The sequence below is a fragment of the Mytilus edulis genome, chromosome 11, assembly GCF_963676685.1.
Source record: "Mytilus edulis chromosome 11, xbMytEdul2.2, whole genome shotgun sequence".
Lineage (NCBI taxonomy): Eukaryota > Metazoa > Mollusca > Bivalvia > Mytilida > Mytilidae > Mytilus > Mytilus edulis.
The window spans coordinates 15,585,860-15,612,391 of record NC_092354.1 but is presented as its reverse complement, the minus strand read 5'-3'; the positions used below and the strand labels follow the sequence as shown (position 1 = coordinate 15,612,391).

Here is a 26,532-nt window from a genome sequence, read left to right as displayed (position 1 = left end):
GATGTTCATATGATGAAATCATAATCTTTCAGTCAGTTTAATTGAAGTCTGGAGCTGGCATGTCAGTTAACTGCTAGTAGTCTGTTGTTATTTATGTATTATTGTCATTTTGTTTATTTTCTTTGGTTACATCTTCTGACATCAGACTCGGACTTCTCTTGAACTGAATTTTAATGTGCGTATTGTTATGCGTTTACTTTTCTAAATTGGTTAGAGGTATAGGGGGAGGGTTGAGATCTCACAAACATGTTTAACCCCGCCGCATTTTTGCGCCTGTCCCAAGTCAGGAGCCTCTGGCCTTTGTTAGTCTTGTATTATTTTAATTTTAGTTTCTTGTGTACAATTTGGAAATTTGTATGGCGTTCATTATCACTGGACTAGTATATATTTGTTTAGGGGCTAGCTGAGGGACGCCACCGGGTGCGGGAATTTCTCGCTAAATTGAAGACCTGTTGGTGACCCTCTGCTGTTGTTTTTTATTTGGTCGGGTTGTTGTCTTTTTGACACATTCCCCATTTCCATTCTCAATTTTATGTTATATAAAAATAAAATTTTCATTTGGCAATATCCTGGATTTTAGGTAAATTACACACTAATTAGTTATCAAAGGTACCAGGATTATAATTTAGTACGACAGACGCGCGTTTCATCTACATAAGACTCATCAGTGACGGTCATATCAAAATATTTATAAAGCCAAACAAGTACAAAGTTGAAGAGCATTAAGGATCTAACAAAAAGTTGTGTCAAATACGGCTAAGGTTATCTATGCCTGGGATAAGAAAATCCTTAGTTTTTCAAAAAATTCAAAGTTTTGTAAACAGGAAGTTTATAAAATGACTACATTATTGATATTCATGTCAACACCGAAGTTTTTACTACTGGACTGGTGATACCCTCGAGGAAGAAACGCCCACCAGCAGTGGCATCGACCCAGTGGTGTAAATAGTTATCAAAGGTACCATGATCATAATTTAGTACGCCAGACTAGCGTTTTGTCTACATAAGACTCATCAGTTGAAGAGCATTGAGGATCTAAAATTTCAAAAAGTTGTGCCAAATACGGCTAAGGTTATCTATGCCTGGGATAAAAAATCCTTAGTTTTTCGAAAAATTTAAAGTTTTGTAAACAGGAAATGTTTAAAATATCATGAATATTTAGAAGTGTCACCATTATATATTTTAGGTAAATTACAGAGACCAATAGAAGATTTATTAATGAGAACAGCCAACATTTATCCTGCCTGGGTGGACAGTAGGGTAGAAACTTTGGAGGCTTTACAAGCTACAGTCTCTGGATATGGTATGTCAGTAGGTCAGTCAGTCGGTAATACTTATAAAAGTATATATATATACTTATAAAAATCTCAAATTTTTATAAGGTAAAAAATAATTAAACAGAATATTTCAGGTTTGCTTACTCATTATACCCCATTTCTATCCCCCATTTATGGGCATTTTGATTTTTTGTCTGTGCCTTCCTTCATTCTTTTGTCTGTTCATTTGTTCATCCGTTCGTCTGTCTGTCTGGCTTCATGTTAAAGTTTTTGGTCAAGATAGTTTTTAATGAATATAAAGTCCAGTCAACTTGATATTCCCTATGATATGACCTTTCTCATTTGAATGCCAAATTAGAGTTTTTACCCCATTTTCACAGTCCACTTGACATAGAAAATCATAGTGCGAGTGGAGCCTCTATGTACTATGGACACATTTAAAAAAAAAAATTCTTGTTTAACTTAGCAAAGTAATCTATTGCACTCTGATGTTAAGTAACTGAAATCATTCACTGGACTGGAGTGTTCTTAAGATAACAGACAAATGAGATTTTCAATGTCCATGAAATTATACTTTTATGCATAGCAAAGACAACTTTTAGTGACAAATAAACACTATTACACATGTAGAGCACCATGAAAAATAGGTGCTTGAAGTTCAATATTGGATGTATTGATTGGTGGTGTTGGAAAATCAATTTTATGGCATATTAAAACTAAATTGAAAAATATGGGATAAATTATTTTTAAGCCAGATATATAAGTAGATGTGGTATCAGTGCCAATGAGACAACTCTCTATCCAAGTCACAATTTGTAAAAGTAAACCATTATCGGTCAAAGTACAGCCTTCAACAGTGGGCCTTGGTTCACACCGAACTGCAAGCAAAAAGGGCCCCAAAATTATAAGTGTAAAACCATTCAAACAAGAAAACCAACGATCTTATGTATATATATAAAAGAAACAAGAAAAATTTATGAACCACATCAACAAATGACAACCACTGAACATTAAGCACATTCTATTGTTAAGGACATACAAAGCCTCTCAATTATCAGAAAGAGTGTTTGTGACACTGCTATATATATTAAATGAAATTTTTCTGTTAAAATGTGTGGTCAAAAGTTTTTGAAATTTTTATATTTTTTTCAAAGTGTGAAAGTATATTTTTATATAATTTGTCAATTTTTTTATATATTTTGTCAAAATTTTATGAAAATTTAAAGAGCCAAATTTATTTTAGTCAATGTCTTTGTTACAATCTTAAATTTTATAGGGTAAAAACCTTTTTTGAAAATTCAAAAGATTCTGGGACAAAGATTTAGACCAACACATGTTTTAACTCTTTTATGATATTTTTTTCAGGTGAAAAGCATGTAAATTCTCAGTTTTGGAAACAGCACTCTAAATGTGGGCATGATGATGAAACAGCAATATGGTAAATTTCTTAACCCTTTCCTCCATTGAAATTTTTTTTTGCATACTTGATTCGCATAAGGATTTTTCAATAAAATGCTATAAATGCAATGCGAAAAACAAATATTTCATCAAATGAATTAAAGTCGGATATTCCTACGATATTCCTTTACATATTGGATACAAATTTTATTAAGTCTACTGTAGACACTTTGTAGTCAAAGCGTTGAACTGAGGTACTACACAGGCGTCAAAAGGCGTCATTATGAAGTAAAGGGGGTGGCGTCAAAAGGCGTCACTGTGGAGGAAAGGGTTAAAGAATTAAATTGATTTCTTTTTACTTTAGTCAGATTGTAGAATTGTTAAAAAAACTTCATTATTTGGTACTTCTTCATTACAATAAAAACTGAGCCTCCTCATGGGGTTACTGTATCGATTTATTTTCGCGACTTAAAATAAAGCGAATATTAATTGTTGCAAATATGTAAAACTTGGATCTTTCCTTATAACAATTTATCAAGTAAATAAGAAGATCACGAAAATAAATAGCCGCAAAGTGGTCAAGAAAGAGTAAAACGCGAAATAAAGTATCCGCGAAAATAAGTTGGTATACTGTATAATAAGATTACTTGGCCGTTCTGTGAAGAATAATGAACCAACAGTTTTTTTTTTTTTTAGATCTGTAAATGCTTCAGAGATGTCTGAAGAAGATTAATCTTTTTCTTTATTTTTAAGCCAGATATATATAAGTAGATGTGGTATCAGTGCCAATGAGACAGCTCTCTATCTAAGTCACAATTTGTAAAAGTAAACCATTATTGGTCAAAGGTCGTCCTTTAACTGTATGTTTTTAGAATTTTTTTTTGAAAATTCAAATAATTCTTGACCATCAACCAACACATGTTCTACTCAGTTTTTATTGTAATGAAGAAGTAATAAATAATGTTTTTTTTATGTAACCATTTTAGGACTACTTTGAATCAAAGTGAAACAAGGGATTACTGTCCAAAAGAATTTAGACAAGTTCCAGACCAGATCAATTTGGAAAAAGGTAAGACCACAATCTGTTTCTTTTAGATCATATACTTACATGTATGTTAAGGTGGTACCTAACACAAAAGGAAGATAACTCTGTAAAATCAGCTAGACGTTTTAATTACACTGAAATATTAAGCTTCTCAATGATCAAAATTAGTGTTTTTTCAAACTGATATATATCCAATCAAATTTTTCTGAGAAAGTGATTGGTTCAAGTTTTTTGAAATTTTTATTATTTTTGTCAAAGGGTCAAAGTAAATATTTTGTCAAAATTTTATGAAAATTAAACCATCCTTGTTTTCAAAATTCCAATAGGGAACATTAAACCAGTCAAATTAATTTTAGTCAAGGTGTTAGGTAACACATTAAACGTTTTCTTTTATTATGGACAAATACACAACTTTGAAATTATGAGACAACCTTCAATAATGAACAAAACCCATTCCAAATATTCAGCTATAAATGGGCTAGACATGGAAAAATGAGAAACAATCAAAACAAAATGAAAAACAATGGTTTGATAACAAAATAAATGATAGACAGAAAAAAAAAAAAGTAAAATTACAAAATACTGAACTTAGAGGAAAATCAATTCGGAAAGTCCATAATCACATGGCAAAATCAAATAACAAAACGCATCAAAAACGAATGGACAAGAACTGTCATATTTTTGACTTGGTACAGGCATTTTCAAATGTAACAAATGGTGGATTAAACTTGGTTTTATAGTGCTAACCCTCTCACTTTGATGACAGTCTCATCAAATTCCGTTATATTCACATTGATGCATTAACTTAACAGACACAATAAATAAAATAGTCAAAATATGGGTACATGTCATTGTGTATTTTGTTTACAATCTTGATAATTTGACACTTTAGACAAAGGAAAGATAATTCTAGAGAGATCATACAAGCCTTATTACACAGACTATCTTAACCAACAGAGGGAAAATGTCAAAGATGTGATCCACATACTGAATCCACACCATCCTGTAAGTATTCAAGGGGTTATCTCAAAATACTTTTAAAAACATCTTTTTGAACCAAGATTCATGATAAATTGTGATAGTTAGTTCCTTTATTCATGTAGGTAAATTTAAACTTTTTAATGTAAGTTATTTTTTATGTGAATACAAATTATTAATGCCAATGGTATTAAGTTTGTTTTTATTTTGGTGTTATAAAACTGAAATTACCCATAGTTCTTTCGATTGAGAAATAGTTAATTGTAGAAATGAGTAATATTGTCAATCAATGTGAGAACCATACGAATTCCGAATCATCTGTTGAAAGCCTATAAAGCGGTTTTAAAATATTATGTTTGGATAATTGTACAAGCTAATTTAAGATGTGTCATAGATTTTTTACTCATAAATATGCCTTTTAGATGCAATTTTTCCGGATATTTTCTTTTCTCTTAAGCATTAAATGAAAAACTGGTATAATAGATTTGTGTTTTTCACTCTAAGCAAATTATATCAGATATTCTTGAAGGTTTCCTGAAGGATATTTGGATTTAGAAGGCTATAAAAGATAAATACATGTATATTCAAAAATATGTTGTTTAATAAAGGGAAATAACTCATTTATATTTTAGTATTACAAAGGTGAGTAAAGAGTTTTTCTGTTGCACTAATTGTAGTTTAAGGCCAAATGAAAAAAAAAACATGTGTGTTTAGGTTTTCCTGTCCAACCCTTAATTGAGTACATGTAAGTCAGAAAGTATTGCAAGGTTTTTATTAATGCGAATAATGCAATTGCATGAATATTGCAATATTACTAATTCACATGATATAAAATTTTCCATTTCACTTATAATTCATACAAATTATTGTGAAAATGCAACCACCCTAATTTTGTTAGTTTTGAGTTCCTCCTATTCCCCCTATCATGATCAAATTTCTAAACAGCTCTAGTAGCTATGAATGTATCCTATCAAAATATGAGACTGATTTGTTCTAAATCATGTTAATTTTCGTCACTTTTTATTTGAGAAATGATTGACAGATGCTAAATGATGAACTTTTGATAAATTAAAAATACAATACTGAAATTGACCTAAGTCATAGTGAAAACATGAATTTCCCTGCTTGATATATCTTGACCTAATATCCCTATAATTTATTCTTTAGCATGAAACCCTAAACACACATTTTTAGCTCACCTGGCCCAAAGGGCCAAGTGAGCTTTTCCCATCACTTGGCGTCCGGCGTCGTCGTCCGGCGTCCGGCGTCGTCGTCCGTCGTCGTTAGCTTTTACAAAAATCTTCTCCTCTGAAACTACTGGGCCAAATTAAACCAAACTTGGCCACAATCATCATTGGGGTATCTAGTTTAAAAAATGTGTGGCGTGACCCGGTCAACCAACCAAGATGGCCGCCACGACTAAAAATAGAACATAGGGGTAAAATGCAGTTTTTGGCTTATAACTCAAAAACCAAAGCATTTAGAGCAAATCTGATATGGGGTATAATTGTTTATCAGGTCAAGATCTATCTGCCCTGAAATTTTCAGATGAATCGGACAACCCGTTGTTGGGTTGCTGCCCCTGAATTGGTAATTTTAAGGAAATTTTGCTGTTTTTGGTTATTATTTTGAATATTATTATAGATAGAGATAAACTGTAAACAGCAATAATGTTCAGCAAGGAGTTATTGCCCTTTATAGTCAATTTTTAACAATTTTTCGTAAATCTTAGTTATCTTTTACAAAAATCTTCTCCTCTGAAACTACTGGGACAAATTAATCCAAACTTGGCAACAATCATCTTTGGGGTATCTAGTTTTAAAAATGTGTGGTTATTATCTTGAATATTATTATAGATAAAGATAAACTGTAAACAGCAATAATGTTCAGCAAAGTAAGATTTACAAATAAGTCAGCATGACCGAAATGGTCAATTGACCCCCTAAGGAGTCATTTTCCTTTATAGTCAATTTTTAACAATTTTCATAAAATTTGTAAATTTTTATTAACATTTCCACTGATATTACTGGGCCAATTCATTATAGATAGAGATAATTGTAAGCAGCAAGACTGTTTAGTAAAGTAAGATTTACAAACACATCACCATCATCAAAACACAATTTTGTCATGAATCCATCTGCTTCCTTTGTTTAATATTCACATATACCAAGGTGAGCGACACAGGCTCTTTAGAGCCTCTAGTTCACATTATTACTGCTTTATATTTAATCATTGTGTTTGTCTCACTAATAACCCTTTATGTTATTTTATGCCTGGAAATTCTCATAACAATTACATTTCTGTGGAATTAGAATTTTAATTTGCTTTCATGAAGGTTAATTGTTCTTGCCTCTTTTGGCAATTTTTTATGCCCAATTTATGGGCATTATGTTTTCTGGTCGGTGCGTCCGTCTGTTCGTTCGTGCGTCCATCCGTCTGTCCCGCTTCAGGTTAAAGTTTTTGGTCCAGGTAGTTTTTGATGAAGTTGAAGTCCAATCAACTCGAAACTTGGTACACATGTTCCCTATGATCATGATGATATGATTTTTCTAATTTTAATGCCAAATTAGAGATATTCTCCCATTTTCACAGTCAACTGAACATAGAAAATGATAGTGCCGATGGGGCATCCGTGTACTGGGGACACATTCTTGTTTTGTTTTTTATTTTGCAAATAATTTTTATTTTTCAAGTGTACTGCAAACTTAGAACTGCATTGCATTTCAATTCTTTAAAAAAATATATGGTTTGTTTGCTTTGCAGGCCCTACCAAAGTAGTCTCTCTTCCAGTTATATTTTTATAATGAAATAAAGAAAGAAAACCATATGTTGAATAATTGTTGCATCAGTTTTTCTACAAAATTATGTTTTGCAAGATTACTAATCAATGTTAGCAGAAGCAAACAATATTTTATCATTAGTTTTCTCTTTCGATAGAAAAATATAGAACCCATTTGGAATATTTAATTAGTGAAACCATATTAAATTCTGTAATTTTGCTTGTAATATAGATGTAATCGTTAAAATTGAGAATGGAAATGGGGGATGTGTCAAAGAGACAATAACCTGACAACAGAATTAGTAAGGTCTTTGTTAACAGCTTTAGTGCAATAAATCTAAGTGTTAATGAGTTAATATAAAAAAGAGGATGTGGTATGATTTCCAATGAGACAACTCTCCACAAGAGACCAAATGACACAGAATTTAACAACTATAGATCACTGTGCAGCCTTCAACAATGAGCAAAGCCCATACTGCATATTCATACTGCCCCGAAATGACAATGTTCAACAATTCAAACGAGAAAACTAATGGCCTTATTTATGTACCAAAAATAAACGAAAAACAATTATGTAACACATCAACAAACGAGAACCACTGAATTACAGGCTCCTGACTTAGAACAGGCGATACATACCGGATGAGTTGGGGTTAAACAAGTTAGTGAGATCCCAACCCTACCCCTAACTAATTCAGCTTATACTCCTAAACCTATAAATGAACAACAGTTAAAAATAAATACAACACTAACAAAGGTCAGAGGCTCCTGACTTGGGACAGGTGCAAAATTGTGGTGGGGTTAAACATGTTTTGTGAGATCTCAACACTCCCACTATACCTCTAGCCAATGTAAATTAAACAAACACACAGTAAACCTCAGTTTAAAAGAAGTCTGTGTCTGCTAAACAAAATGACAATGAATATGATACATAAATGAACAAAGAGCTACAAACAGTAACTGACATGCCAGCGCCAACCCTCAATTAAACTGATTGCATTTGAAGATTATGTCTTCAACATTTGAAATTGTAGATCTAGATGTGTATTTAGACCTAACAGAACTTTACTACTTCTATAATCTAGAAAAAAATCATAGTATTCTTTCATGACAATATTTTAGGATCTTGCCGATCTTGTGGTTAAAGGTAAAGGTCAAAGTCCAAAAACTACAGTGCCATCTATTCAAGAAGAGACTGGTCAAGGACACATAACTCTTCATCGTACAGTTTCTATGACAGAATTCAGTGATCTTGATCCTAAGAGGTATTTATACTTAACAACACAAATAATGCACATCTAACTGTATATAAAATTTTCACAATTTATTGTTTTTATTTCAAACTTGACAAAATGTAGTATACTTTAAGCAAACTTTTTAATTAATAATTAATACAGAGAAATTTTTATTTGGAGTTGGAGATTTCAACCTCAAGCTTGGATAGATCTTAGAACAAAGGTTCATTATGACATGAAATTTTTTAATAGACTGTTATCTGCTCTTTGTTCAGGGCTCTGACATATTCTATTTTCAATTTTATGTTTTATTTTAATTAGGGATTTTCCCCAGAATTTCATGTTCACTGAAGTGAAAAATGTGGTATTGCCATTGTAAAACTTTATCATATTTAAACTGTTTTTTTATTCCCCAGCCACAGCAAAGGGAACATTAAGTTTAATACTTGTCCATTCGTATGTACGTCCCGAAGTTGGTTTCCGTTCCCTTATTTCTTCTTATTTCTAATAATGAAAATGTTTTTTCTTTCAGTGAAAATGATAGCTTCAAAGGACCAGCATTAGCCATCGGTCAGCACATACTGACCTGGAAAAACGGTACAGGGGAAAACCCTATACAACCTTTGACCTTGACCTTTAGATCAGGACTAGGCCAGATTCAAATAAAGAAAATACCAATGAAGAATTGTGGGAGTACACTTGTGCGTTATTATTGGGAGGTAAAGATAAGTCAATATATATGTAGCTGTTTTTGACTTTTGATCTAGATAAAATAACACAAGCAATGTGGGGACAAAATAACTGTCATGTTGTGTCTACACAACATAAAATCATCTTATACCAATATTTTTTTCCATAAATACTGATGATTCTTTTATTCAAATACTGCTGATATTTTTAAAGAAAAAAATTCAATAAGTTATCGATAGAGAACAGATTGTATTTTCATATAAAAAAGAAGATGTGGTATGATTGCCAATGAGACAACTATCCACAAAAGACCAAAATGACACAGACATTAACAACTATAGGTCACCGTACGGCCTTCAACAATGAGCAAAGCCCATACCGCATAGTCAGCTATAATAGGCCCCGATAAGACAATGTAAAACAATTCAAACGAGAAAACTAACGGCCTTATTTATGTAAAAAAAAGAACGAAAAACAAATATGTAATGGTTTTGTCTAAGCTTTAGAAAATTCATACTTCATTGAACATTTGTTCATCAACTGCCAAGAAATCCACAAATGATAATGAATGCACATTTACTAATTACAGAGTTATTTCCCTTAAAATAGTTCAATATTAATTATTTGTAGTCATATGTTTTATTTTGATTCACAGAAAGTTCCAGTGGAGAACCCATTTGGATTTGTGAAGCGAAGACTTCAACAGTATTATTTCTTCACTGAAGATGGTATGTTTATCATTGCGGAAATACAAAAAAAAATGTAAAACTTATGTAAGATAAAAATCATTTTCCCACCAAATTCTATCTATAGCAGATATTAAAGTAAAATCTCACATTTTATATGATGGTATCATAATTCGTTTGCATCTTGCCTTAAATCACGATAATAGGTTTTTTTACAATATTAAGAACGGAAACAGGGAATGTGTCAAAGAGACAACAACCTGATCAAAGAGCAGAAAACAGTCCAAGGACGTCATTGGCTTCTTTATGCTTTCTACTTTCTGATCTAATAATTATTTCATTAATCAATGACACTTTTGCCTCTAATAGTGCATTTGACAATTACCGATTTGATTCTGTTATTACACACTTTGTAAACAAATTACTTCCCTTTGTCAATTGTAGACTGGTTCCATACCGGACAAAATTGGCTTTTGCCAATGCAAAGTATGATGAATTGAAAGTGATGTATCGGCGGTTTAACTAATTTTTCATAAAAAATAATTTCTGATGTCAAAAGTATTTAGATTAACAACAAATTAGTGTAATTAAAACATTTGCAAACAATAATGATTACTCACATTACGCACAGGTAAATTTGCTTGTTCTGCTAGCTCTTCATTATAAATGAAAATTAATGTCCTCATAAGGGAGACAACTAAAAGAGGGATCTCTAATTACAGGGTCAATTACTAGAATTGGCAAATAGCCTATTAAAAAAAAAGTGTTTATCATTATGACAAAACCCAGTAAAGTTACAGAGTAAAACATGATGCCAGATCTTTGTAATCAAAGTGTAGACATATGATCTTAATTTTAATCAGATTGCAATTTAATATGCTCCAGAACCTCTGAAAAACTCATTTTTTTTTGGACATCTTTTTTACAACCTAAAGTCATATCCAGTGATCTGGAAGGATTTTTTCTCTATGGGCCCAGGGCCTCCCAAAAATAAATTCAATGGGCCATTTTTAAAAATAATGGGCCATGTTGTCAAATGAGTGGGCCATTTAAATTGACTACACAAAAAGAAAAAAAGTGTATACATGTATTTCAGCATTTAGAGGTGGTGGTACTTACCATTTTGATTTTAAATAATATCATGGATATTGTTCCTGTGATTTTGTAATTTCAATTTCAATGAATATACAATAACTTCTTCCAAACCGGACAATATTCAAGATAACCTTTATTTACAATGTTTAAACTGTTACTGTTGCCTTGTTCATGTTCTAGTTCACGTTTTTTTTTAACATTAAATTTGGGTCTTCGTCGATACCATAATTATTCCAGACGTTCCATTTTAGAATAGACGACGTTTCTGGCATTTCCTCTGCACTTCTTGTATTATTATTACTTCACCAAGATGACAAGAATAACAGTAGAGAGTATCATTAATTGATAGAACAAAACAACAATTTGCTGAATGCCTGTTTACAAAATGTCAAAACGAGCCAAAGACCAATAAACAACAAGGACAGTTAAGCGCCTTTTATGGAGACAAAAACTATATTCATAAAAAGGCTTTCGGGTTTTTCAATCGAAATAATAGCAAGACTAACTTACTTACAAAATTATAATTAGAGATAAATCTCGTCTGTACTAGCAAAATTTCACAAATTTAAAGTTGTTTATAAAAAATTATATCATGAATGATGGTCAATTACGTTTTTTTTGTGTAATCAGATATACCGCATGGTTCTATTATTATCATAGGAAAACACCCGAGACGTCTCAAAAATATATAGGTGCTCCTAGCATTGGAGGTACATTACACAGTTGTGTACATACACATGGCGGCACGGAACCTGATCGGAAATCCATTTGACGATATCTAAACGTTTCGAAACGAAGTGAAAAATGTTGTGCGCCACGTGGGCGCTTACATTTGTCACTCTATGCGCCATTTCTGGTCGATATGCGCTATAGGCGCAGGGCGCACATCCTTCCCGATCACTGATATCAGATGAGATATAGATAGACACTTTCATTTACCTCAAAATAAAGTATGAAATTATGTCAAATATTAACGTACACTGGATCTTGTTTTAGGTATTTTACCACCAGGGGGTGATATACAACTTCCTGTCTTGTTCAAGTCAGATTTTCCTGGAAACTAAAGAAAGGTGGAAGTTGAAGACTCGTCCCGTTCTTTGTGGTGGAGCAGATATCTTCATCAACTTTAGAGGCATAGCTTGTGAACCTATGATACATCTGGATTGTGTTTCAGAGATTGAGGTAAAGTTAGGGAAAATCTTTTCCATGAATGTTATTCTAGTGGTTTTTATCCCCTTTATATAAGTAAAGAAATTTATTATTTTTTGTATTTATGGGTAGAAATTAAAAAAGACAAATGAGCTGTTTTGGATAGAAATCGACCATAAGCAAGTGCAGGTATATATATACATGTATAAGACTTATTGTTTAGTCTTAGATGCATGATTTTTTATTAGTTGTTAGTGGCTTTGAACTAGCTGTCAGATAACTGCGAGTACTCTCAGATCTGTTCATTGTGTCTTTTTGTGTCGGGATGTATAAGTACCGTGCCACGTCCACTTGTATTTTTGTCCATCTGATGAGTTAAGCCTTTTTCAACCGATTTTTACAGTTCGTTCTTATGTTGTACTGTTATACCACTGTCCCAGGTTAGGGGGAGGGTTGGGATCTATAACATGTTTTACCCTGCCACATTATTTATGTATGTGCCTGTTCCAAGTCAGGAGCCTGTAATTCAGTGGTTGTCGTTTGTTTATGTGTTACATATTTGTTTTTCGTTCATTTTTTGTACATAAATAAGGCCGTTAGTTTTCTCGTTTGAATTGTTTTACATTGTCTTATCGGGGCCTTTTATAGCTGACTATGCGGTATGGGCTTTGCTAATTGTTGAAGGCGGTACGGTGACCTATAGTTGTTAATTTCTGTCATTTTGTCTTTTGTGGATAGTTGTCTCATTGGCAATCATACCACATCTTTTTTTTTTTATATTAATTGATTTTGGAACATTCAAATATGAAAAGAAAAAAATAATGTTGTTGTGTTTTTTAGGGTTCTTATAATAACTTAATTTTTAAACAGTCACTGATTTTCCGTTGAGATTGAATAACCGAAAAAGGTAAACAGATGCCATAGTCAATAACATTTCTTAATTTGTTTTAGAAAAATTTGATGCAGAGAGAAAAGACAAATATAATTAATGCCTCCATACAAACCATCACATCAAGCATCATGACCCCTGAAAGGTTATCACCTATAGTAACCTATTTGACCCCAGAAGAAGAATTTAGCCAGTCATATCCAGGGGTAAGTTTGGGAACAGATGGACAAAAAATGTTAAGGTTTCTTCATGGATTCTCTCTGATGTTAACCTGTCGGCTATACTGATCATACCGTTGTAAAAAAACTCATATTTAATGCTTCCTCAACAAATGTACTTATATGTAATGTAATGTAAACTAATGTGTTTTTCTGTATACCTTTGTCCAACTTAGGTGATACCAGAATAAATGATATATACTATTCAAAATATTGTAAAATGGTTGGTTTATTTTTTTTTAATCTTTAATTTAAAAATGAGGTTTTTGATTTTGTCTATTGAATAATTTCACACTTACCTATCTGTGGACTTCTAAAGTTTATTATATAATACCAGATTTCTATCTGATGCAGCTGTAGTAGTTAAATTGAATACTGTATTTTCAAAAATTATTGCACGAATAAGGCAAATGGGTGAGTATGGCAATAATAAAAACTCACATTCTGATAACTGAAACTGTCCCTGTATGCAGATTTGTTTTCAAAAATCGCTATTAATTATAATTATACTCACATTTTTATCCATTCTTGAAAAATCACAATAATAAATGCCCCCAATAATTTCTGAATTTACAGTATCTCTCATGAATTCATTCTCTCTTCTAGTTATTATCAGTATATGGACTATGGTGTGTTTCTGGTTTATATGATACAAGGGGAGATTATCTAAGTTATATTCTTTAAGGTGGTACCTAACACTACAGGGAGATAACTCTGTAAAGTCAGCTAAACGTTTTAATTACGTTGTGTTGTAAAAGGAATATTAAGCTTCTCAATGATCAAAATTGGTGTTTGTCAAATTGCTATATAACCAGTGTAATTTTTCTGGTAAAACGGTTGGTTCAAAATTTTTTCAATTTTGTTAAAAGTGTCAAAGTAAATATGAAAATTAAACGAACCAAATTAATTTTAGTGAAAGTGTTGGGTACCACCTTAATATACATGTACATAAAATATTGCATATCTTTTTGTGTGTATACTCACAGTTGAAAGTTATAAGTTAATACATGTAGCTATTGTTTGTTTCAGCTTTTCTACCACAGTGGTAAACTCCAAGAGATGGAGGTGTTGTATGATTCTGTTTGTAACAGCGATCTGATGTTAATAAAACCAGAGGAATCTTTTACAGTTCACAATATGACACAGGTAGAGTATTGGATAAAGACTACATCAAAATTTAATATATGGAGTTGAGGGAGGGATGGAAAATACTTTTTTCCAAAGACCCCCAACACGTATTTTTAAATAGATTTAAATGGTATTATTTTAATTGTAGAAGCGAATAGATAAATTGTTTTGGAACCCTGCCCCCAGCAATAAGACATGTAACACTTTTTAAAACTGAACAACAGGAACATCTTGCCAAATTAAGGGTGATCTGTAATGCTTCTAAAGCAGATGATGCCCCCCATGTGACACCGTTTGTGTTGCTTAAGGGCATAGGATACAGTTTTGATCCTGTATTTACAGTTTGATGAAAATTTCCATATAGGCTAGTTGTTGCCAGCTTAAATCAATATGCAATAAAAAATATACCTTCATGTGCTACTTTTTGAGTTAAATGAGGTTGAAGTTTTGTATATTTGCTCAAAATTCGGATTTGTGGCCGTATTTTCCCTTTCGAAAGAAAGCCATAACTTTTTTGTTTTAAAAGATAAACACAAATTGTTTTTTGTTAGATAATTTGTAATTTTCGTATTTTATAAGTATTCTAAAAAAAATATGCATTTTTTATTAAAAAATATGCATTTTTTATTCAGAAATAACTCATATTTATCACATGATCATGAATTAAGAAGAAATCGTATTTTTTGCTGTATATTTATCAAAATTAAAAAAAATCCTCTATTTACAGTTTTATAAAATTTGGTCCACATAATCTCCCTGCAAATGAAACAAAATGTCGTTTTAAAAAATAGGGGTCCATGCACTTGTTTTCAAATTAAATCAGTTCGAATGATAAAAAATAGTCGAAAAATGCATCTTTTCCCGATATGTCATAGTTTGTCGTCGCGAAAATAACATTTTACGTTAGCAACGTCATTGCCTCCCCTGTAACTATCGTATGCCCTTAATGTACAAAGAAGAATTTTCAGGATATTAAAAAAGTTAACTTTGAAATTCACACGATTTTCCTTCTATTTTGTAGTCAATCTGTATGCTGGATTCAATGGAATTACCGTCTGAAGATCATGATAATTATATGGAGATTTTAGAACAGAAGTACAGCAAACAACTTGAGTTTACAAACGAATACACTGCTCTAACTACAGACATGTCTTTTAAACATCTTGTACCATACACCAACTTAAACTTACAGCATAATTTTATATGGTAAGTCATAATTGTCTCCCTTCAAAAATTATCTCCCTTGTTTGATATAAATACTGTAAATTCAGAAATTATTGCGTGCATTTATTATTGCGATTTTGTCATTTTAGACTTCAATGCGATTTTTATTTTTACGATTTTGAGAAAGGTCCGGTTTAAACCATATAAAATATTTCAAAATGCGAGTTTAAATTATTGCGTTTACAATTCTGTCGCATTATTCGCAATAATAAAAACCTCGCAATAATTTCTGAATTTACAGTACTCCATTGTGGCAGATCCAGAATTTTCATAAGTGGGAGCCCCTGCTCCAGTCATGCTTCAGTGATTCCATACACATATAAGGACCTTGTATGACAAAATTTAAAACTTGAAAAATCAATGTCCTGATTTATTCCAAAACAGGGAAAAACTAAAATATGGAAGACAGCAACCAACAGATTACAAGATCCTACTCTTGAAATATGCATATAAAGGGGTGCGTCAAGGGGGGATATCTGCACAGAATAAGGTGAAATAAGATTACTATTTCACGATGAAGGAACAATTAAAAATGTCTTGCACATTGATCTTTTAACTGATTTCACGAAAAAGGTGAATAACGAACGTTTTTCACGATTGCATGTGAAATAAAAATGGCAAAATATGTTGCACGAAAATAACCCTTTACCACCCTCTATAAAGAGTGGCAAGGTTAACATGTTGTAATGCATGCATTCATCAATTTCAGCAATCAAGTGCTTCATGATATGATAGAAAGTTTCACCCACTCAGCCTATATAATGACTTACAAAACTGGTTTTCCTGTCACTCCACTGGAACCAGAGGAAACTAACGAGGAAAAAATAGGTATGTGATTTATAGATGTTAAGCAGATGTGGTATGAGTGCCAATGAGACAACTCTCCATCCAAGTCACAATTTATAAAAGTAAATCTTCTAGGTGAAAGTAGTCTTCAGCATGGATCCTTGGCTCACACCAAACAGCCACCTATAAAGGGTCACAAAAAAGAAAGACTCAGTGAACCATCAGAAAAAGGATATGACACTATTTGTAGGTTGAAAAAAACATATAAGCAAAAATGTGGTGAAAATTTCAACCCTTTTGCACAAAAAAAGAATGCTGACTTTAAACGAGTTGGCAAGAGTGATACAAACTGATGGAGTTATAAATTTTTAACTTAGAAGTGGCAAAATAGTTGACTAGATTGGCAAGTTTTTCTTTTCTTTTAATTTCTTCTCTCTTATGATTATTCTCTTAATGTCATTTTTAGATAAAAAGAACAAGAGGAGAAATTCTATCCCACCAAAGAATAAGAAAGGGGTAAGTTATTGTGACTGTAAATTCAGGAACTTTTGCTAGGTTTTTACTAATGCTAATTGTCCGAGTATACATTTATCGTTTTCGTTGTACACGAATATAGTCCCTAGTGTGGACAGTGTGTTACTTGCCAATCTTTTTAATACCCTTTCCAAATTTATTTCTTGATGTTTTATGCCTCAAATAGCAAGTACGGGGATAAAATTACACAGTGAAAAAATTTGATTCATGAATTTTAAAGTGAAGTGGTGATTTGGTCCAGCTGGAAAAGTATTTCGGAAGCTGTCAAAAGATTTCAAGACCCCCTGAACATAAAATTGTCCATATTTTGAGTTAGAGCTGATGAAGTTTTCTATCATTTTGATATAATTTGTCCCAAAAGTAGTACATAACACTGTAAAAATATTATTGAGAAAGCGCAAGTGGGATTTTTTTTATTTCCATTTATTGTCTAAAAGAAATGCACTACGAAATGACTGTGTACTCAGACCTAATCATGCTCCTGGATGAGTGTCACAATAATAAGAACTTTTGATATTAGGTACATATATCTATATGCAAAGGAGGGGCCAAAGATACCAGAGGGACATTCAAACTCAAATGTCTTTGCAAAGGAGGGGCCAAAGATACCAGAGGGACATTCAAACTCAAATGTCTATATGCAAAGGAGGGGCTAAAGATACCAGAGGGACATTCAAACTCAAATGTCTATATGCAAAGGAGGGGTCAAAGATACCAGAGGGACATTCAAACTCAAATGTCTATATGCAAAGGAGGGGCCAAAGATACCAGAGGGACATTCAAACTCAAATGTCTATATGCAAAGGAGGGGCTAAAGATACCAGAGGGACATTCAAACTCAAATGTCTATATGCAAAGGAGGGGCCAAAGATACCAAAGGGACATTCAAACTCAAATGTAGAAAATAAACAGATAACCTGATAGCTAAAAAAGAAAAAAGAAAAAGACAAATAGACAAACAAATGTACACAAAACATAACATAGAAAAATAAAGACTGGGCAACACGAATCTGAAATCTAAAAAATTAATCTAAAATTTTTGTACATTTTTAAAAAATTGCAATAATAAATTCAAGCAATAGCTAAATTTGCATTATTTGCTGTCTTTCTCAATGATTGATAGGTAAAGTTTAAGGAAGATTACAGTATTTTTACAAATAAAATCCTCTTTGAATAGTGTGGCATCTTATTTCGTTTTTTTGTTTGAGAATAAAGTTTTGATCTGAATTTTTTTTTTAACAAATTGCAATTTGAATTGTTTGTATAGACTTAGCACAATTCTGTATTCTTTATTTTTTTATGCCATTTTATCTATTATTTATATTTTAGCCTATCATTGTCTATTATTTATATTTTTGCATATCATTTTTCTGTAAATCCTATCCAAATTCTCAATAATTATAGATTTTCTTTGGATTTCAACAAGATTGATTTTCTTGCCTGAGCCAGTATGACAAAAGTGAGAAAAGCAATCAAGTTGAGATGACCAATTTTAATCTGTTTTAATTGCTATATATTTTGCCTATGACCATGTCATTGTTTACATTGACAATGGCACATGCCCCCTAGTTTCTAGAGATAAATCAGTAAGATGAAAGGGAAATTTTGTAAAATAGCGATTATGTACAATATTTATGTCTTTTTTTAGAATGATCAGAAGAACAACTTATCACCCTCAAATGGCAAGCATATGTCCTCCGCCACATCGAGAAATAGAAAGAAGGGAGCTGGGTCCCCCCAGAAAGATGTACTCCCTGTACCTACCCCTCTTCCTCCCCAACACCTGGAATTGGAAAGTTTTAGTCCACTTCTAGAAACAGCATCACCTAAACAACTGTCAAGTTACAGAGAAAAACTATACATACAGGTAAATTTACGTAAAGGTATTTAAAAGTAAATGTACAGGGAAAAGTTATACATTCAGGTAAATTTACCTGGAACCCTAAACATGCATTTAAATTTACAGGGGAAAGATAAACATGCCTGTAAACTAACAGGGAAAAGTTATACATTCAAGTAAATTTACATGGAAAAGTTATACATTCAGGTATATGTACAGGGAAAAGTTATACATTCAAGTAAATGTACAAGAGAAAGTTAAACATGCCTGCAGGGATGGTTATACATTCATGTAAATGTTCATGGTAGATTTACATACATGTTAATTAACAGGGAAAAGTTATACATTCAGGTAAATTTGCATGGAAAGTTAAACATGCCTGTAAATTAACAGGGAAAAGTTATACATTCAGGTTAAGTCAATTAACAGTGAAAATTATAAACTATTTTGTGGGTCTCATTGGGGTCTAAGCGTGATTCTAATGAAAATTTCTTAAGTACATAGTATTAGCAGGATATGGGAATCTGACAAAACAGTAAGCGGGATGCGGGATTAGAACCCCCAATGAGACCCCCTATGCTGGTACAAAAATAGAGAAAAAATATACTTTCAGGTAAATTTACAGGGATGAGTTAATCATGCAGGTAGATTAACAGGGAAGGTTATACAATGTACATTGTAGTTTTACATGCATGTTAAATTTCGGAGAAAATATATACATGCAGGTAAATTTACAGCGATATGTATAGATTGAAAAGATATGTATAGATTGAAAACTTATAATTGAAGTTAAAATTAACTGGAAAGGTGAATTTATAGGACATGTATATGAAAAATGTATACTTCTTACTTTGACACCATTTACCTGATCAATGATAATTTTAAGTGTATAATACTTCCAGTAAGACTTTCAACATAAATTCAATTATGATAAAAAAAGCAATTGAAACATTTCAGCATGTTCAATCTTAGTCCAAATAACTATGACGTTTAGGAAGGCTATTTTAAATTTTTGCTTTGATCTTTCCTATCAATGTAAAGAGTCAAAGAAAAAAACCAATATAATAGCCTTTCAAGACGTCATAATTATTTGGATTAGTGCAATCTTGGTAAATAAAAGTGACTTTTCCTTAAAGAAAAGTATTTAGATTTTTAATTATCTTTATGATTGTTTTAAGATATTTTCTATATATTAATTGATTTTTTTAAAATTTGTATATTGTAGGGCTATTCTATATTACAAGAGGCTATAGATAGAATCGAATCTATTTTTATTGACTTGGAAGAAACATCACACAGACAGATGTAGCAATAAATATACATGTTATCACAAACTTGACTAAATTGTATGAATATGTGATATAACTTTAACAGATGAAGAAACCTTGCTCAGTTTTTATACTTTGTTTTGAATAAATAATGTGAATGTAATACCTAGTTATTCTCTAAGGCCAAGTTGGGATGGATATCTAGAGTAGATGGGATTGACATGGTCATATATAACACCTGTTATGATTGGATATAGCTTTACCGCCATTAACACTCAAGGAGCCCTGGGTTGCAGCAGGGTTCCTAGAGATCGACTCGATATCCAGGATGTTTCAATCCAATCAAATTTGAATGAAAACATATTCAGAGTAAGGGCCTTGTACTTCCGGTAATCCAGAGACCTTACTCTTCAAAATTATTTACCCTTCATATGGAACACTAGTCAGAACTCGAGTTCCATCTGAACTTGGCCTAAGTGGAGCAAAATCTGCCTACCCTTCTGGAACAACTGAGATCACCCCCAGTATTTGATGGATATCTTGTTGCTCAGTTTTTAGTTTTCTCTGTTGTTTTTTGTGTTCTTTTGTTTGTTTTTTATTTATTTTTTTGCCAATTGCATTCTTTTTTTGTTGACTTATGAGTTTGAATGTCCCTTTTGTATCTTTCGCCTCTCTTTTTCGTTTAGTAATTCTTTCCTTTTTATATGGATGCGAAATCTCGTTGCCGTATTATGGTATTGCGACGTCACCGTCCTTCAAACAAATTTGGTTTCTAGACAATAGCTTGAGAATAAGTATACAGATCTCTATCAAATTGTACCACAAGGATTATACTACAAAAGAAAGGTAAGGACTGATTTTGGGGGTAATGGTCCTAACCTTTTAAACAGTTTTTGGCCAAAAGTAAACATTTCTGATTTCCTTAGTATAAGTTTATAAAATTGTGACAGAACAGGAAGATTTGAATCAGTTTGAGGGATTATGGATCGATAGTCATTAAAATTAAAGGCACAATAAGGTAAAAAAACTAGCATTGATGTCCCATATACTTAAAATCAATTTTCTCCATGTTTACATTTCTGCTCAAAGGAAAATATTCAAACCACATTTAATGAAAATGCACTCTTAAACACACATTAGATCCACCCTTTGATAATACTTTTTAGAACAATTATAAACAAAAATTCACAAATAAAAGTGACATCTCAACCTCTTTGAATTTCAATCCCAAAAACCAAAATTACTAATTCATGTCCAATTTTATACCCAAGTTTTATCCCATGTTATCTATTTTGCCAAATAATAAATAATACTTTTTATTATCCTTTTACCTAAGACATGGTATTTGGCATTTCATTTCAATACACCAATCATTCCTTCTATTGCTTAATTATCGATATGAGTTAAAATGCAAAGAAAAATTATTGCGATGTTCTTGTACATCCCGTCATTATGCTATTGTGCTATGGTAAATTTTTGTGTTCTTGTCTTGCGTTTTATGCTAATGTGCTTTGTCTATTTGCCTTTTTGTTTTCTTTTTTCGACAATTTTGTTTTATAGCGATAAAGGTTATAACAATGTTTCGCATTTTTTTCATAATAACAAATGACCCATTAATTTCAAATTTTTAGAGTATATATCTCCCATTTGATGTGATATTCAAGATCTTGTAAGATCCTACCAAGATTTCCCCAATCGAGGGTTGCTGCATACAAGGAAGTTATTTAACCAAAATGTCTACAGTGATGGAAGTTGATGTAATGCATTCGAAAACTCCGATGGTATCACCAGCCCAGTAGTCAACATTTCGGGTTTGACATATATATAATAAATATCAATAATGTGGTCATTTTTATAAATTTCCTGTTTACAAAACTTTGAATTGTACGAAAAACTAAGGATTTTCTTATCCCAGGCATAAAATTACCTTAGCCGTATTTGGAACCCCTTTTTGGAATTTTGGATCCTCAATGCTCTTCAACTTTGTACTTGTTTGGCTTTATAAATATTTTGATATGAGCGTCACTGATGAGTCTTATGTAGACGAAACGCGCGTCTGGCGTACAAAACTATTGCATCGTTAGTTCTCGGTGACTCATCATGTTATGCCCTTCATATATATGATACAAGTGGTTAAAGATACTAGAGGGATAAGCACACTCATGTTGTTCGTGTTAGTTTTCTATCAATAAATGTGGATTTCATTGAGAATGATATTCATCGGGAATGTATACTTTAAACGTTTGAAATAACCAAAATTTTGATCAACGATAACAATACGGTATAAAGGGTTGCTGCATACAAGGAAGTTATTTAACCAAAATGTCTACAGTGATGGAAGTTGAGGTAATGCATTCGAAAACTTTACAGAACCCAACAAAAAGTGGATGACCGTGATGGTCTTTCTGGTTAACAGATGGTAACAGATACTTGTCATCAATACATTCCTGTCCCTTTATGTATGAGATTTTGGTTACAATTTGATGCAAAATAATTGTTTGAAATAATGCAATTTGCAATTTTGCATAAAAAGGCGTTTAAATATTATATGCAGTTGTAAATAATATTTTTTGAAATACAATGCATGTTAAATCATTGAAAAAGTTTTACTGTAAATTCCTCATTAAGTATCAACCAAAGACTAAAATACTGAACTCCGAGGAAAATTTAAAATGGAAAGTTCCTAATGAATAAAGGCAACAGTAGCATACCGCTGTTCAAAACTTGTACATCTATGGACAAAAAACAAAGTTGGGGTAACAAACTAAAACTGAGGGAAACGCATGAAATATAAGAGGAGAACAACGACACAACATTAAAATGTAACATACACAGAAACGGACTAAGCATTAGACAAAATCCGATGAAAATAACAAATATAACATCAAAACCAAACACATGAATTTGGGATAGAAAAGTACCGTGACACGTCTTATAGTAATGTGAATTCACACTCAAATATAAGAGAAAACAAACGACACAACGGAAACACAACGTTAAAATGTTACACACAGAAACGAACTATGATATAACAATGGCAATTTTCCTGACTTGGTACAGGACATTTTTAAAGATAAATTGGCAAAATCAAATACCCAAACACATCAAACGAATGGATAACAACTGTCATATTCCTGATTTGGTACAAGTATTTTCTTATGTAGAAAATGGTAAGAAATTATTTATAGGCCTTTTTAGTTGTTGCATCGTTTGTTCTCGCTGACTCATCATGTTATGCCCTTCATATATATGATACAAGTGGTTAAAGATACTAGAGGGATAATCACACTCATGTTGTTCGTGTTAGTTTTCTATCAATAAATGTGGATTTCATTGAGAATGATATTCATCGGGAATGTATACTTTAAACGTTTGAAATAACCAAAATTTTTATCAACGATAATAATACGGTATAAATTCAAGTGTCCTTCATTAAGAACGGCAAAAGTCGACAATTTGAAATGCAAGGATGTATAAGAATCGAAAAACACGTATTCTGCTGAGAAAAATAAATAATATAAAAAAAAAAAATATTCTACCTACAACCACGGGTGCAACATTAACAGAACCAGTATTGATCTTTCTGAAGAATTTTCAAAAGAGGGGTTTAGTATCTAGAAGTGTTCACATTTCTGTATAGGATTGATTGATTAATTATCGGCGTTTAACGCCACTTTCAGTAATTTTGGCTTTAAGATGCCCACCAGTTTTTACCAATGGAGGTAGGCGGAAACACCATCAGCAAGAAAACCAAATTTTTAATACGTATTCAGTAATTTAAAAATGGAGAAAGTTGGGAGAATTTGCCACGTTGGTGTAAAGAAATAGAGTCATCTCGACCACAGCTTCATTCCTGGCGTTCAATTATAAAATAAGAACTTCTGATTTTAATATTATGCTCATTTCATGAATTAGATTTCGTACTTTACAAACAGTCCATATAAAGCATGACAGGGTATTGATTTAGGTCTTGATCAGATGAATTATGCTCGATCGTTACCGACCCATCTCCAATATATGACTTCCCTTCCCGAACATCACCCAAAAGTGGCAATGGAATTTGAAAATGATACTTGCACTGTACGTAAGACCAGCAAATTCCTTTCTTATAACACAATTGATCAGGCACAAAAACAGAATAATGCAATTGTGAAGGGCGATATTGGTGCTTTAGGATTAACCGAAGATCCCATTTAGACAAGTGGATGGGTGGAGTCAGTATACAAAAGGATGAATTTGAAAGATCTTGTGGTTTGGGTCATTCTATAACAGATGAACGACCTAATGAAGACTCTACAAAAAACCACAAAAAGATGTCTTTAAACAGCTTTGAAGGCTTTGTAAAGTGATGATCAAGTTTAGAAATTCATTTCTAGAAGAGTTGTCAGATTTGTAAAAAAAATTACTCCATTTAGGAAATTGTTGAACAGGTAAGATATGTAAATAAACTCCAAGATATTGGTCCAAACAATACGAAGATCTTTTGAAGCAAATACAAAACGAAGGAGAACCTGCTTTTTATAACCAAATAAAAAATAACAACATCCTATTTTGGCCGCAAAATGACACCGGAAACGTCTTTGTCAAAAATATAGCTAGAGAACCTTAAAAGTAATGGGAAACTTTTCTGGACTTTTCATTTCTTGTCACAGTAGACACTTTTACTTGGAATATTTCTTTATCCATCAAAAGCAAACTGCTGCTTCGTCTTTATCGCAGGATGTTTCTTGAAATAGTGGTATTAAATCACTGTAAATGGGTTTACTTGAAGCATTCTGCGATTTGCTGATCTAAATTGGGACGCATTTATCGTCGGTGGTTCATACTAGGTCACAAAGTTGGTCAAACATAATTGATGATTATGCAAATAATGTCATACTGCCTTACATATAATCTTGCATCGATAAGTATTCAAGAGTAGACATGGTATTTGATTTTTACTAAATGAATAATTTCAAGGCTGTGACAAGACAAAGGCAAGGTTTTTTCGTGCCAGATGGAAAGGTGTTGGTTCTGGTAGAACACCAAGGGTTTGGAGTAGTTTCCTCTGTGAAGATGACAACGAAACGAAATTTTTCAAGTTTCTTAAGAGACTAATAAAATGTGTATGTGAGGCACGATGTGAATTGTTTGCCAGGAAGTAGCGGCATTGTGAAATAATTTCGCCTACAAGAGGTTCTTTTCCAGAGCACATCAGTGCATATCAACTATTCTTTAAAAGTGTTATGCCATTTGGAAATATTAATTATATCGGAAATTGCATTGTATTTTCTGTCATTCCGTCATTTCTCTAATATATTTATAAAAAAAAATAAAGAACAAAAGTAACAGCTGCGCTCGCATGATACGCCCGTCGTCTTATGAAAAAAAACCATAATACATGTTTTTAAATTAACACGGGGGTTGTACGGGAAGTCATGCTATGTATATTTTGACTAATTCATTATTCTTGCTCAATAGGAAGTTTATATATCACAACATGTTTTATATGATCCCCAAATTGAAGCTCAATAAAATTCAAAAACTCAAAAATGAATTAAAAAATTATCACGAAAATGTTTACAAATCTTAAGAATAATTTGACTAAAAAGTAGGTGAAGTTTTATGCAATAATTATAATTACATTGTAGTTCCTGAGATACGGCGCGACATGTGAAAACCCCCTCTTTTTGTCATAAACTCAATAACTCTTAAATCAAATTTTGAATCATTCTCAAAAGTATATACAAATCTTCAGATTAATATAACTAAGAAGTGTGTAAAGTTTTAAGCAATAGTCGTACATCGTTTTTGAGATACAGCGCGAACTGTGAAAAACAACTGTGTTAGTTCCAAAGTCCTGTAACTCAAGACGATCACCAAAAATGATATAGATCGTTTGACCATCATGGCTGAAAAAACAACCATGTTCAGTTTAATGATAATATGCTGTACCATGTTTACGACGGACAGACGGACGCAGGCATTTTTATACCATAATACGTCCCGTCAAAAATTGTACGGGTGTATAAACATATTGTTGGCTATTGCCTTTTGTTAGATAAAATACATGCAACGTGGAGGAAATAGGAACCTTGTTCTTTTGTAAAAGTTGTATCATTGTTTATATTAGCGGGAAACCATTATTTTTTTAACATAAATAAACTTAATAAATTGTTCAGAAAGTAAATTGACTTCTTCGTGCACCTACATTTCGGTATTAGTTTTAAAATATCATTGGTTTTCTGTGCTGTATCAGAAAATCGGAACCGTACCAAATCATAGATTATGAATGAAAATAAAAATGATAATTGACATGCATGATAATAGTAAC

General features: G+C 32.2%; 1 protein-coding gene across 4 annotated transcripts in view; it reads left to right on the top strand.

Annotated features, from left to right (window-relative positions):
- The window catches only part of LOC139495215 (MYCBP-associated protein-like), a 34,128-nt gene extending 13,746 nt beyond the window's left edge, over positions 1-20,382 (top strand). For 2 of the 4 annotated variants that reach the window (XM_071283438.1, XM_071283436.1), the window contains exons 7-21: positions 1,187-1,315; positions 2,643-2,715; positions 3,662-3,744; positions 4,613-4,725; positions 8,600-8,742; positions 9,245-9,431; positions 10,058-10,130; positions 12,180-12,365; positions 13,284-13,427; positions 14,469-14,585; positions 15,589-15,773; positions 16,501-16,619; positions 17,044-17,093; positions 18,760-18,978; positions 20,177-20,382. In XM_071283438.1, coding sequence (XP_071139539.1) covers positions 1,187-1,315; positions 2,643-2,715; positions 3,662-3,744; positions 4,613-4,725; positions 8,600-8,742; positions 9,245-9,431; positions 10,058-10,130; positions 12,180-12,247 — 869 coding nt within the window. In that variant the 3' untranslated portion in view covers positions 12,248-12,365; positions 13,284-13,427; positions 14,469-14,585; ... (3 more) ...; positions 18,760-18,978; positions 20,177-20,382. The remainder of the gene's footprint in view (positions 1-1,186; positions 1,316-2,642; positions 2,716-3,661; positions 3,745-4,612; positions 4,726-8,599; positions 8,743-9,244; positions 9,432-10,057; positions 10,131-12,179; positions 12,366-13,283; positions 13,428-14,468; positions 14,586-15,588; positions 15,774-16,500; positions 16,620-17,043; positions 17,094-18,759; positions 18,979-20,176) is intronic. The other 2 variants (XM_071283439.1, XM_071283437.1) reach the window with 1 other exon arrangement.
- Positions 20,383-26,532: the final 6,150 nt, after the last annotated feature.